The 14,916-nt window shown below is 37.6% G+C and overlaps 1 protein-coding gene across 9 annotated transcripts in view; it reads right to left on the reverse strand.

Moving 5' to 3' along the window:
• Positions 1–14,916, reverse strand: part of EPB41 (erythrocyte membrane protein band 4.1) — a 195,957-nt gene that overhangs the window by 112,502 nt on the left and 68,539 nt on the right. For 7 of the 9 annotated variants that reach the window (XM_060140811.1, XM_060140810.1, XM_060140814.1 and 4 more), the window contains exons 2-4: positions 8,073–8,547; positions 4,085–4,297; positions 569–673 (exon numbers count right to left, since the gene is read on the reverse strand). In XM_060140811.1, the coding sequence (XP_059996794.1) occupies positions 569–673; positions 4,085–4,297; positions 8,073–8,547 (793 nt within the window). The remainder of the gene's footprint in view (positions 1–568; positions 674–4,084; positions 4,298–8,072; positions 8,548–14,916) is intronic. The other 2 variants (XM_060140813.1, XM_060140817.1) reach the window with 2 other exon arrangements.

Raw genomic sequence — 14,916 nt, forward strand, 5'->3', positions numbered from 1 at the left:
GATACGATAGAGTATGGATGACACCAACAATAGCAAAAAGTTTTCAAAGCAACTGGAAGGTTTTTACCAATGTGAGCACTCGAAGCTCAACTGCAAGATGAAAGAATTTCCTCCACTGAATGCCTTTAGATGAGCCAGCTCCCAGCAATTTAAGTATACTTGGTTCATAGAAAAATTATAACAGTTACATTAAACAAGTAGGTACTGGTACTCAGTGACTTCATTTATATGCCAAATTCAAGTATTCTCAAATATTCTAACATAAACCTGAGTGGGGTACACACACACAATATAAAAACATTCGATTTTATCTCACTGAGCTTGTATAACATAAAATACTTTTCAGAGTATTTTCCTCGATTCATGGGAGGACTTTCTAACTCACAGCTGCAGAAAGTTTTTCACTGTAGTATTAGAGGTGTTGTTTTGTTTTTTAATTACCTTCAATCTTTCCTTACTACGTACACTGTATCTCGGAGAGGCAGGAATAAATACATTCTTAACAACAGTAAAAGAATTAAAACAATTTTGGGGGGTCAGTTTCTTATATTACAAGCAGTCTTCTCACCTTAGAGGTTGCATTATCCCAAATGGCTAGACTAAAGTAGTCTTCTTCCAAAAGATTGAGGTGTTCACATACTCGTTTAAGTAAATCTTGTCCCTTAGCATGTTTCTGCAAAGATACACATACTTTAGTTGAGGTTTCCTCTTATTCCTGCATTTATCACGAAATAACATAAAATGTCACTTTCCAATTTTCTCTTTTATCCTTGGTTACTAACACTTTCAGATGGCTGCACAGTGCAAGTAGAACAAAGTGAGTAACAAAAATCCTGTTTCTTAATTTGTCAGTTTAAATATGCAACACATTTATAGTTGCTTGGAAATGCTGCTACAATTCAAAGCAAAATTCCATCAAGCATCCCCCACCTCCATCCTAAACATTACATTCTTTATTTTTGGTGTATTTCCTGAAGCCTGCTATGGGTCGCTGTCAGTCAGCATGAGCACCTGACTTAACTGAATCAGCTGTCAACACTGACAATTAACAGTGGCTATGGAAATCATTAGACTCTCTATCATTCCCAGACCAAATGTCCCAAGACAATGAGCTATGTCTCAAATCCCTGCAATCTCTTTCAGAAAAATGCATAAAGTATAAGATCTTAGATACCCTCCAGACATTACCCGTTGCAGTGGTTCTTACAGTTGTGCTACAAATCATTTCTTAATGTTTCTCTACCCAGAAAATCAAACCATTACCAATTTGGGGGACTTGTATTCCTGTTTATAGGGAGGAAATGCCATAACTTAGGGACCGAGATTTAGAGTGAAAAAGTTCCTGCTTTTTCATTTACTAGCTAAACAACCTGAGTCAATTTCTGAACATTAGCTTTCTCATCTGTAAAGTGATAAGAAAATGTATACCTGTCCTACCTAACTACTGGAATTGTTGATAAAAATTAAACATGCTGGACTTCCCTGGTGGCACAGTGGTTAAGAATCCACCTGCCAATGCAGGGGACACGGGTTCGAGCCCCAGTCCGGGAAGATCCCACATGCTGTGGAGCAACTAAGCCTGTGAGCCACGACTACTAAGCCTGCACCCCACGACTACTGAAGCCCGCGCGCCTAGAGCCCGTGCTCCGCAACAAGAGAAGGTGCAGCAATGAGAAGCCTGCGCACTGCAACGAATATAGCCCCCGCTCGCTGCAGCTAGAGAAAGCCCGCACGCAGCAATGAAGACCCAATGCAGCCAAAAATAAATAAATAAATTTATTTTTTAAAAAATAATAATAAAAACATTTTTAAATAATAAAAAAAATTAAACTTGCTAATGTCTTCTGAGAAATACATTTTTTAAAACTTCCAAGGGCTTCCCTGGTGGCGCAGTGGTTGAGAGTCTGCCTGCCGATGCATGGGACACGGGTTCGTGCTCCGGTCCGGGAAGATCCCACATGCTGCGGAGCGGCTGGGCCCATGAGCCGTGGCCGCTGAGCCTGCGCGTCTGGAGCCTGTGCTCCGCAGCAGGAGAGGCCACGACAGTGAGAGGCCCGCGTACCGCCAAAAAAAAAAAAAAAAAAAAAACTTACAAAAAATTAGAAATCATTTTTTGGCACATATACATGACATGTCCTTCGAGAGACATGTCTGAGCTGAGCTATTTTTAATGACTATTAGTAATTCACATAGATGTTAACTCATTTTTAGACTTATCCCATCTACATTGTATCATTTTCTTCATTTTCTCCCTTCTATGTTTTCACTCTACATGACAGAGATGATTAGGGAATTCTTCACATACAGGTCCCTACTCCCTTATTTATAATTCCAAAATTCAGAAGTTCTAAAAAGTAAAAGGTTGGGCTTATTTTGTTTTTGTTCAAAGCTCATCTGAAGGCAAATTCTGACCTGAACTGTTATGGGCTATATTTTATCTTTATTTATCCAACTTAGAGTGAATCTTCATATATTTTACCATAGAAATAATGTGTTTGATAATGTACCTACTGCTACACACTCTGCTGGGAATATTATGAAATTTGCAGAATATGTACTTGTTGCTTTTCTAAAACCCAAAATATTCTGAATTCTAAAACCCAAAATATTCTGAATTCTGAAACACATTTGCCCCCAAATGTTTCAGATATAAGGGACCCATATCTAGATTTTGGTCTGAATGGGAAGAATGAGTGTGGAATAGCTTTCCCCATCTCTATAGACTAGCTAGTGGTGAGAAGCAGCAAGAGCAGACCCTAGGTCTTCTCCAGTTACCAGGTGTAGTAACTATTTTAAAAATGCAACAGTGGGGCTTCCCTGGTGGCGCAGTGGTTGAGAGTCCGCCTGCCGATGCAGGGGACACGGGTTCGTGCCGCGGTCCGGGAAGATCCCACATGCCGCAGAGCGGCCGGAGTCTGTGCTCCGCAACGGGAGAAGCCACAACAGTGAGAGGCCCGCGTACCGCAAAAAAAAAAAAAAAAAAAAAAAAAAAAAAGCAACAGTGTATTTTTCTTGATTTCTATTTCAAAACTTGGAGAGAGAATTCCTATTAATAAACACAGCATAATATTTTAGACTACTTATTTCTGTTTTGATATATTTGCATATAAATAATTCAATTTCAAAATAATTTCTTACACACCTAAGATACAAGCATATGTGAATTATATGTTTTATCAAAAGGCTATTATTAGTAATAATTACAATTGCTTTTTATCAAGCATATCGTAATTGGCAATTACTGCTCTAGTTAAAAAAATAGCTGATAGGGCTTCTCTGGTGGCGCAGCGGTTGAGAGTCCGCCTGCCGATGCAGGGGATGCAGGTTCGTGCCCCGGTCTGGGAGGATCCCACATGCCGCGGAGCGGCTGGGCCCGTGGGCCATGGCGGCTGAGGCTGCACGTCCGCAACGGGAGAGGCCACAGCAGTGAGAGGCCTGCGTACCGCAAAAAAAAAAAAAAAAAAAAAAAAAAAAAAGCTGATAGATTTTTAAGGACTTTTAACTTGTCTTGAAGAAGCAAAAGAATAACTGAAACAACTCTGACATTTTTATTCAATCTTGATTCAATTATTTATTCTTTCTGGAAATAATAGAGAATTTTAATAAATGGGATTACTTAATTTAAGTTTTTTACATACTATCTCATGGAGCTAAAGAAATACATTAAATAAAGCTCATTAAGGTTTAGATCTGGGAGAGCAGAAATGAACAGATAGTAAATTTTTTTTTTTTGATAAATACAATTATGGGTACTGCTAGACCTAGAAATTGAGGCTATCCTGAGAAATCTAGTCATGGAAGATCACTCTATAAACAACAAACCAATTTTTTTCTTAAAATTATTTTGGATTATAAAAGTAACACATGCTTAATTCACAAGATTTGGCAGATATAGAAAAAGTTGGAGAAGAAAATAAGACTCACTCATAACCCTTCCACACCTCCACCTCCAGAAAATCACTATTAACATTTCAGTCCATAGAAATATTCATTATACTGGGTCTTAGGCCACGGCACCACTTACCCAACCCTACATGAAACAATTTGTAAGCGTTCTAACCACTTGAGATTGAAATGCGCTCACCTCCACAACACATTCATAAACTGTGTCATCCAACAAAGAAACCTTGCAATGCATGTTTCTGTGTCTTCTGATCGATTTCTGGGAAGCTTTTAATTCTCTTCCTGCTACTGATTCAGGACTTTCTTCTTTTACTTCTGTTTTAGAGCAGTCTTCAAGTCCTCCTCCTTCCTCAGTCTGAAAATCGGGATCTTCTCTGTGTTCTTCCTGAGCAGGCTACACACCCATGACATCACCAAGTCAGTAACAAAGACATTTCACAAAACATGCCGTATACACTTCTGCCTATAATATTGCTACCAATAAAAGCACTAACTGAAGAAGAAAAACTGTTAAAACAAATACAAGTGATATTAAGATTATTTTTCTGTAAAAGATATTATGATCTCCCAAAAGATCCACAGACTCTGCTATTCTCAAAACTTTATGATAGAAGGTAAAATCCCATCTTTCAAATCAATAAATGAAGGTTTCAGGTAAACCAGAGGACAGCAATCTGTTGCTCTCAGCACTATATTTTCTCCCTGACTATACCATTGCCTATTATTAAAACCTATTAAAACTTAAACATCTTTGCCCCATGCTCCTCAATTTTAGCAAGGTAGCCTTATGAATTGCAAATGAGTTGTGATTTTTCATGCAGTCTAAATTTTATGAATGGGGAATTCCCTGGTGGCCCGGTGGTTAAGACTCCACGCTCTCACTGCCAAGGGCCCAGGTTCAGTCCCTGGTGGGGGAACTAAGATCCCACAGGCCTCGAGGCGCGGCCCAAAAACAAAAAAACAAAAAAAACCCATAAATTTTTTTGAATGGTTAAGAGGGGTTCTTGGGACCTTTTCAGAGCATAAGGCAACATATGTATAGTAGGCTAACAACTGTAAATACCAATTAACTCATTTTTACCAGGTATCAACCATGATAAATGCAAAGAAGATTCAAAGAAGCAAGAGACAGATTGAAATCTGGATGTCCTAGGGCAATCATTAAGTCATCCCAAAGTAATACAGGTAAGTGAGACAACATTTTGGCATACACTTACTCACTTTCGTCACAATAAAATTGCTGAAAGGTTCTTAACTAAACCTCACTAATTCTTTTCTTTCAAAAGAATACGTAGTTGGGGCTTCCCTGGTGGTGCAGTGGTTGAGAGTCCGCCTGCCGATGCAGGGGACACAGGTTCGTGCCCCGGTCCGGGAAGATCCCACATCCCACATGCCGCAGAGCGGCTGGGCCCGTGAGCCATGGCCGCTGGGCCTGCGCGTCTGGAGCCTGTGCTCCGCAACGGGAGAGGCCACAACAGTGAGCGGCCTGCATACCGCAAAAAAAAAAAAAAAAACCAAAAAAACAGAGTAAAATAAGCTTCTGCTTTCATAGTATGAATGACAAAAGTAAACACGTAGTACAGATTTCAAAAACACTTTAGAGTTTTTTATTTTCAAAGGTTAAAGAAAAGAAAACCTTCATTATGATGCTGGTAAAAAGATAGTACTACTTTACAAGCATTGATTAAATATCAAGTATTCAAAAGAAATATAGGGGGCTTCCCTGGTGGCACAGTGGTTGAGAGGCCGCCTGCCGATGCAGGGGACACGGGTTCGTGCCCCGGTCCGGGAAGATCCCACGTGCCGCGGAGCGGCTGGGCCCGTAAGCCATGGCCGCTGCGCCTGCGCGTCCGGAGCCTGTGCTCCGCAACGGGACAGGCCGTGACTGTGAGAGGCCAGGCCCGCGTACCGCAAAAAAAAACCCATAGTTGACATTTAGGAAAAAGGATTTAATTATTTGGCCCCTGCTCCTCCTGCATTAGATATTGGAGGTGTCTACAAGTCTCCTTCCCCTCCTTCATGACCCTCTTAAATGTTACCTCTTCATTAAGGCCTTCACTGGCTATCCTACCTGGCCTATCCCCACTCTACTAGTATTCTTCATGTTAGTACCCTGTTTATTGCCTTCATAACATTTATTACAATACATAATTAATTTGTATTTACTACTTTTTTTGTCTTTTCCATTAGACTATAAAGTTATCAAGAGTAGGGATCATGTTTGTTCAATAATAATATTTAATAATAATAATGAAAATAATAACAAACATTCATATAGAAATTACAATGGGTCATTTACTGTTCTAAAAGCATTACTTACATGAACTCATTTAACCCTATGGGGAGGGTACTATTATTATCCCCCCTTGACAAATAAGAAACTGAGGCCAGAGAAGTTAATTTGCCTAGGATCATACAGTCAGTAAGTCACATACCACTTTGACTCCAGAATTCATGATCTTAAACCTCTTTGCCATATTATAGTTTTTATTTACCAATGTATGTCCAGCTTAGGGCCTGGCACACACAGCAGGTTTTCAGTAAATTTGTTGAGTAAATAAATAAGTATTAAAAAATGACACATGGCTTCCAAAAAATCCAAGGTACCCTAGATGAAGGTTGGTGCAGTCCTACAATGCAAACTCGCTTTTTAAAAATCCGGTATAGAAAAGGACCACTCAAATGAAATTCTACTATGAAATCAATGAATGGGATTTTAGTTAAATCTAAAATTAACTTTGCCATCCGTTTCAACTTCAGTACAAATGTTATGATCTTTAGACAAAACAGACTAGCCCTGATTCAAATGCTAATTAAGACAAGATATGGATTTTTCCATACATAAAGCAAAGGAGAAAAAAAGCAATTAAGAACCTCTTGAAAGTACCAGACTTCCTGAAAGATAATGTAATTTAACTCTTTTGGTACTCCTAAAATTAAATTAAATTAATGACATTAAGATATGTAGCTTCTCTGCCTTTACTGTTCATGTTTATTGACTAAGTAATAATAACTAACATTTATTGAGTGCTTATAATATGTCAGGCAATGTCTTAAGAGCTTTACACGTTTATCTCTTTTAATCCTCATAATGGCCAAATAAGGTGAACATTATTATCCTCATTGTACAGAGGAGAAAACTGATAAAGCAAAAGTGTCACTTCTCTACACCTGAACCCTCTAGTCTGATTCCATAGCCTCCATTCTTAACTATTATACTATAAATAAAATTTTGTTTTCAACCTTGTTTCACTATAGCAAGTACACAATAACAACTTTATCCTAAACTTTACTCTTAGCACTTTTGATGTATAAGTAATCATTCTAGAAATACATATTTTTTTAAGTCTAACGAAACTGTATAGCCTAAACCTGAGACCTATAATAGAAACATATAGGACTTACATTTTTTACAATGCAGGTAATGCCCACATGCTTCAGAAAAAAGACTTTGAAAATAACTCTTAATTTGTAGTTCAGTAGGCCTGAAAATAAATGGGATTCCTAGAAAATAGTTTGAGTTACAGTACTAATATTTTCTCATGATTTTTGGACAGATGACCACATTCACAACTCATATTTAGTTTACACTGTGACACAATTAAGGCTCCACCCAACTACTATATATTACAAAGGTGATATAAAGAGCTAACTTTCCTCATCTATATCCTACACTCTGTGGGAATATGACCTAGTTGGAGAAAATGACAAAGATAAGGCAGACACGGTTCAAACTTATCACACACCTCTGGGTGGTCTGAATCTATCTCATGACTTTTATAAAGACTTCCATAAAAGGACCATGTTTGCTGATAAATTACCCCATTTCTAATAATTCCACCAAAATAAACTCTAAACCACTTCACTTTCTTCCCCCCCCCACCCCGCCTCATTAAAAATTCTGGACTTTTTGCATTATAATAGCAAAATGTAAACTCGTTTGATACATTTCTTTTCTTTCATTTTCTTTTCTTTGATTTATGCCGTGTAAGTATCTTTCTAAAAATCAAGTTACCACTGACTACATGAATTTCTTTAGAGCAGAAACTCTGAAGCATCATGTTACTTATCACTGACAACTGGCTAGTAAGAAATAAAACCAAATGTTCTTAAATGAAAAGTAAAGTGTATAACCTCCCTTCCCCTCCCACACATTCGCACACCCTTACCTGTGTTTCTGCACTGCTTAATGAATGAAGATCCAAGGATGGGTCTGTTTTGAGCTCAGGCTCAGGAGCTGCAATCGGGGCCTTTAAAATGATCTCTTCGTCAAGACTGGCTCCAAATTCTATCTCTTTATGACCTTCACCTTTCTCTTTCGCTGACTCTACTTCTTTGCCTTCCTCCTCAGAGACCTGAGATTTAGGCCTTTTGAGAAATGAGGAGAACAGCCGTGACAGGCCCCTGTTTTCTGATGTCCGCTCCTTGTTCTTAGTCAAATCCTCATGTGTTGGAGTGTCTCCATTGGATGTTTTCAGCTTCTGCTCACACTGATTATCTCCCTCGGCTGCTGCTTGAGGAGCCTCTTCCAGCTGAGTTTCCTGTTGACCCGAGTTTGTGGCTCCCTCACCCTCTTCCTTCTGTTGTTGCTGCTGTGGATTTTCAGCCTCAGCCACTAAACTCTTCTCTGTTGTCATGACGTTGCTATTAAAAAGAAGATGGAAAAGGGGAGCTCTTAGAAGCAAAACACATTACTGAAGGCAAAACCCTCACTTGGATCAAGTGTGCAAGAATTAATATTTTTAGGTATTTAATCAGCAACAGACAGTACTCCAGTCCATTAAACATAAGACTTTCCATTAAAGCACAAAAATATCTTACCTATACATCCTGGATAAATTATTAATGCCTTGACTTGCTAAAGTTATGACATAGAGAAATTAGCTTAAAATAGTACCCTCTGAAGCCATCTTAGTGAAATGTATCATATTTTAAATTCAAAGCTCAGAACTGGACATAGCAAATACATTTTTATCCTTCCTTAAAAAAAGCATGTTATTTATACACTGTCCTTTGAGGGTATCAGTCTTCAGGTGCTAGATTTGCAGGAATTATATGCAAAATTCTCTACACCCCAAGAGATAATGGGATTAAAAGGTTCCCCAACTCTTTATTATTCTATTTCTTTATATTTCTCAGAATGCATAGACTTCATATTAAGAACAGAAATGTAGAATTCTGTTCATTTGTTATCAGACTTGACAACAGCAATGAGAAGTATACAGTTAAAATAATCACAAAAGAATTCCTTAGGTTTTCGTGTTACAACAGTAAATTACAGCCTCTTGCAGAAGAATACAACTTTAAGTTCTTTAAGACCTTTCTTCCTTCTGACAAATATGATTTTGAATGCTCATTATTTTTAAGAGTAGCAGTGAACTATTACAACAGAGGAAACCAGAGAAATAATAGAGAAAAAGAAACAAAATAGAGAAGAAAAATTTAGAAAGCAAATGTTGATTCAAGTATAAGAGAGGAGAAGGCAGGCTGTAGACCTCACATATTTCAAACTTGTTGGTTTCTAGCCTCCTGATCTCAAAAATCCCAGTATTATTAGTTAAGCCACATAATAATGGCAAAGAGCAATGTCACACCTAGTTTACTAAAGGATAACCAACACACAAGGGAACTTTTGAGCAATTTGACTACTGATGGCCTTACACTTTGATTCACTGCTATACCTAAAAGTACTCCACTCAAAAAGCAGCATTTACATTGTCTCTGCTTCTGCTCCATACTATTTAGATGAAGTAATTTCATTTGGATGTTAACAATCCGAATTAATGAACCATATTTAGCTCATTCCCTCCTCAGGCCCTTTACACTTGCTGTTCTCTCAGCCTATGATGTTCTTCTCCTAGATATTTGAAAGATGGCCCTCTCCTCATTACTACTTCTGCTCAGATGTCACCTCTTTAGAAAGCCCTCCCATACACACCCTATCTAAAATAATGGCCCTTACTCCTCCAGATGGCCTCACAGCACCTACTGTACTTATTATTATTTACGAATATGTTAACTTTTTTGTTTACTGGTTTATTGTCTTCCATTCCCCCAGCTAAAATGTAAGTTCCATGAGGACAGAATGGTCCCTGGCACATTATAGATATTAATAGAAGTCTGTTGAATAAATTAATTTCAATTGAATATACCTGACAAATAAACACTGCAAAGGTGTTCTCTAAATTATTCGAGTAAATTTACTTCAAATGCATAGGTCCTATGCTAGGTGCCTGGGATACAACAGTAAACAAAACAAAACAAATAAGGTCTCTGTCATCATGGAGTTTATATTCTTGATTCAACTTTAACCAGTATAATGAAAGAAAATTTAAGAGAACTGTTATTTACAATATGAGTGAAATCTAAATAATTATGTGTAAATGGAACAAAACAGTGAAAACAACGGAAGGAAGTTAATGGTACTGAGAGCTATTTCCGTGTCAGGCCCCGGGTAAGGGATATTATCTACATTATTTAAATTAAGCCTTTCAACAACCCTGAAAGGGAAAGAGGAATTGCTTAACCTCATAGTTGAGGAAACTGAAACTCAGAAAGTAATTGGCCCAAGGTCACACTGCTAGTAGGTGACAAACCACTATAAGTGGTATTGAAATAAATAAAGGTATATTAATAAAAGGAAAAGCCTTTATGTGAGCTCTTACTGCTGATCTACTTAAATTATTTTATTTTGAGCATTAAAAATATTTTAAGCAATAAAAATATTTACAAAAGCATATTTTCTAGTCTCATCTATTAAGTCATCAAAATTATTCTGCGCTAATAAAATATACAATTCAGTCTTTATAACATCACTTAAACATTTACCAACCAATACACATTCTGAATTTGCTACCCTTGAGTGAGGTACACTTGTACTTAAAAGAAATAAGCTTGTTTTCAATTCCTCCTTATATTAGGAGTAGGCAATTGATTTTTCCAAAATTCTTTTTCTTTAATCTCTAAGTAATCAAACTTGACCCAGAAAGAAAACTTGGATATCAAACCACCAGCTATTCTAAAAGAGTAATGATTTGATTTGAGAGCACCAATTTACTTCATACTTCCTTTGCAAAAATAAACAGAGGACAGGCTGAGAACTGAGCACTATTTTCCATGGATTTCGGATATGACTTTATTATTCACCTTCCTGAAAAGACACAGAAACCATTTCTATATTAAAATTTTCCTATACAACAGACTTTACAACAAGGTCTCATAAAGATCCATTAAAAAATTACAAATCATTTGGGAACATGTTAGCAGATATGAAAATCACTCAAACCTTACTTCTAACAATCTTGTACTTGTACCTTTCAGTAAATAAAGAGTATTTTTCTTGTGTTTTCAATATTTTCTTATCATTGAAAAAAGAAAAAAGATCGTCTAAGGATATTCCTATAATTGCTTTCACATGAAAGGGTGTCATCTCTAAGAAAGTAGCTGAATGAGTACTCAGTTGTTTAAAAAATACACACACACAGATGGTAACAATCTGTATGCTTGTTAAATTTTAATGTGCATCGAATCACCCAGTAATCTTGTTAAAATATAGATTCTTATTCTGCAGGTCTGGAATGGGGCCCGAGACTCTGCATTTCTAACAAGCTCCCAGATGTTGCCACTGCTGCCGGCCCACTGACCACACTTTGAGTAGCAAGGCAGAGAAAATCATTATTTCTTTGGAAACATACTCAAAATGCCTGAGAAACAAAGATGGCAAAAAGCTACTTTCAGAAAGTGGAATATGAACAGTGAGAAATACTTGACACACAAATGCTCAACAAATGCTTGCTGAATTAATGAATGAAGCATGGGCTTCCCTGGTGGCTCAGTGGTTAAGAATCCGTCTGTCAATTCAGGGGACACGGGTTTGAGCCCTGGTCTGGGAAGATCCCACATGCTGTGGAGCAACTAAGCCCATGGGTCACAACTACTGAGCCTGAGCTCTAGAGCCCAAGAGCCACAACTACTGAGCCTGCGTGCCACACCTACTGAGGCCTGTGCACCTAGATCCCATGCTCCGCAACAAGAGAAGCCACTGCAGTCAGAAGCCCACGCACTGCAACAAAGCGTAGCCCCCGCTCACCACAACTAGAGAAAGCCCGCACACAGCAACAAAGACCCAACACAGCCAAAAGTTTTAATAACAATAATAAATAAAATAAATTTTTTAAAAATGAACGAAGCAAAGAATGCAACATATTGTTAAATGTGGAAGCTGACGATTAACTTTTTTTAGAACTCGTTTGGTGCTTAATCAAAAGTTAATTGAAATTTTTAACCACAGATCTGTGGCAATTTCAAGTTGTCTATGCAGCAGTGACACTTGCCTAGAGTCAGTTTCTGTGTATCTCTATTGATATGCTCTCTTTGCCACATTTAGGAGGGAATGATCCAGTCATATGAATTAAGAATTAAAGAATAACATCTATCAGTGCAAAACCAATACATTTTGCCACATAACTGGACATATGTAAAAAACAAGCTGAATACAAGTGAAAAAGAGATGAGAACACAATATAAGGAACAAGCAGAAGGGCAAACAAATTCTCCCAGAACATATAGAAACCAACCTCAGGTAATATAAATGCAAGAAAACAACCAGGAAATAAGACAATGCAGATTCAGCAGAGATGCTACAATTCAGTCTATGCAAGGAAAAACAGATAAAAATGAATTATTAAGGGCAGTTTTCACGTATGTTCTTTCCAGCCATGCACACATGGGTAGCAATGCATTTAGTAAGAGTCACAAGAGCAAAAGGAGGTAGGGTGGATGGGGGATATAAAAAAATGAAACTGATAAATCAGGCAAGTATCCCCAGTTAACTCTGAGACTGATCAGAAATAAACAAAAAATAAATAGCAAAAAGAAAAAAATCCTATGGGCCATTTACTAAAAGCTCAAATAAACTCATCCTGACAAATCTGTTACACATGCAGCCAAGTTATCCACCTTACAAAAGATAGGATGGGTAACCAGAAAAAAAGGCACAAAGAAGTCAAGCAGCAAAGACAGGATAAATGCTCTACAAACAGGCCCTTCCTTTGTAAATGAGACTATTTTTCATTCTGGATCCAAAATCCAAAAGGAGGTATCTATTTACTTAATGTCAGAAAGAGGTCTTCTGATTTAAAAAAAAAAAAATCAGCACAGCCATGAACACAAAGTGATGAGTTCCCATTCCATCTCAATTCTAATCCTCCAAACCCTAGGAATTATACCCCATCTGGTATCAAAGATACACTTGTTTTAACAGTGTACATCTGTTGACTTCAGGCAAATCAGAGCTTTAAAAACCTGATACTGAGCAGATTGCAAGGGCCAGATGATATCTTTCAACTTTTTTGTATCTCTTTCTAACATTACTATGGTCAGTTATCCACTAATGTTTAAGTGGAAAACTTGGTAAAAAAAACAAAACAAAACACTACGGGCTTCCCTGGTGGCGCTGTGGTTGAGAGTCCGCCTGCCGATACAGGGGACATGGGTTCGTGCCCCGGTCTGGGAAGATCCCACATGCCGCGGAGCGGCTGGGCCCGTGAGCCATGGCCGCTGAGCCTGTGCGTCCGGAGCCTGTGCTCCGCAACGGGAGAGGCCACAACAGTGAGAGGCCCGCATACCGCAAAAAAAAAAAACAAAATAAAACAAAATAAAAAACACTACAGTTTGGCACCACTAAGAAAATTTCCCTTACAATCACCACTTAGGGATAAAATTTAATAATTTAATTTTGGGTAATACTCCTCAAATTAGCTCACTGAACATCTATCAGTGTTTACTGGGTGCTAATCATGTATAAGGTTTTGGCTCAGCTATTTGAGAGGGACCCAAAAAGGATAATATACAATTCTTAAGGAGATAAGACATATATACAAATTACTAAAACACAAGCCAGTACCTGGTGCTTAATCAGACAGGGCCTCATGAGTGGAACCAGTTAAGCACTAGAGAAGTACAAAGTAAGTACTTTCAACTAGAGTGATCACAAAAGGCCATGTGGAAAGGTCGCTTTTTAAGTTATGCTTTGAAGGATGAGTATAAGATGTCAATACAAAACAACCTAAAGTGTAAAGGACAAATGAAATTCCAGATAAGGGACTGAACTGGCATTAGTACAATACTGTAGCTATTCAAGAATTAGCAAGTAGTCCAGACTGGGTGATATAGGGCTACAAAAGGGAAGTAGAAGGAAATAAGGTTAGATTAGTTGCCATTTAAAATTAATTCTAACTGAAATAATAATAATAGTAGCTACTTTTATTAAGTACCTACTAAACACCATACATTATTCTACACACTTTACCATGTTATCTTAGAACCATTCTATAAGGCAGGTGTTTTCATTTCCCAGATAAATATCAATAAACACGTTCTGGGAGGTTAAAATTTTTGCCTCAGATCATAGAAGTAAGCCCATGTTTTAATGAAACTATTAATATACTACAAGCTGGTGATTCTATTGTAAATTCCCAGTATAGTGTCTGTCTTTCCAAATCTTGGTATTTCTACCCCACTGTTCTATGCTAAAGAAAACCCTATCTGGAACCCTCCTACACTGTTGGTGGGAATGTAAATTGGTGCAGCCACTATGGAAAACAGTATAGATGTTCCTTAAAAAACTAAAAATAGAGCTACCATATGATCCAGCAATTCCACTCCTGGGCATCTATCCAGAAAAGACAGAAACTCTAATTTGAAAAGATACATGTACCCTAATGTTCATAGCAGCACTATTTACAATAGCCAAGACATGGAAACAACACAAGTGCCCATCAAGAGACAATTGGTTTAAGAAGATGTGGTATAAATATACAATGGACTATTACTCAGCCATTAAAAGAATGAAATATTGCAGCAACATGGATGGCCCTAGAGAATATCATACTAAGGGAAGTAAGTCAGACAGAGAAAGACAAATATTATATCACTTATATGTGGAATCTAAAAAATAATACAAATAAGCCTATATACAAAACAGAAACAGACCCACGGACAAAGAAAACAAAC

The sequence above is a fragment of the Lagenorhynchus albirostris genome, chromosome 2 (genome assembly GCF_949774975.1).
Source record: "Lagenorhynchus albirostris chromosome 2, mLagAlb1.1, whole genome shotgun sequence".
NCBI classification, from domain to species: Eukaryota; Metazoa; Chordata; class Mammalia; order Artiodactyla; family Delphinidae; genus Lagenorhynchus; species Lagenorhynchus albirostris.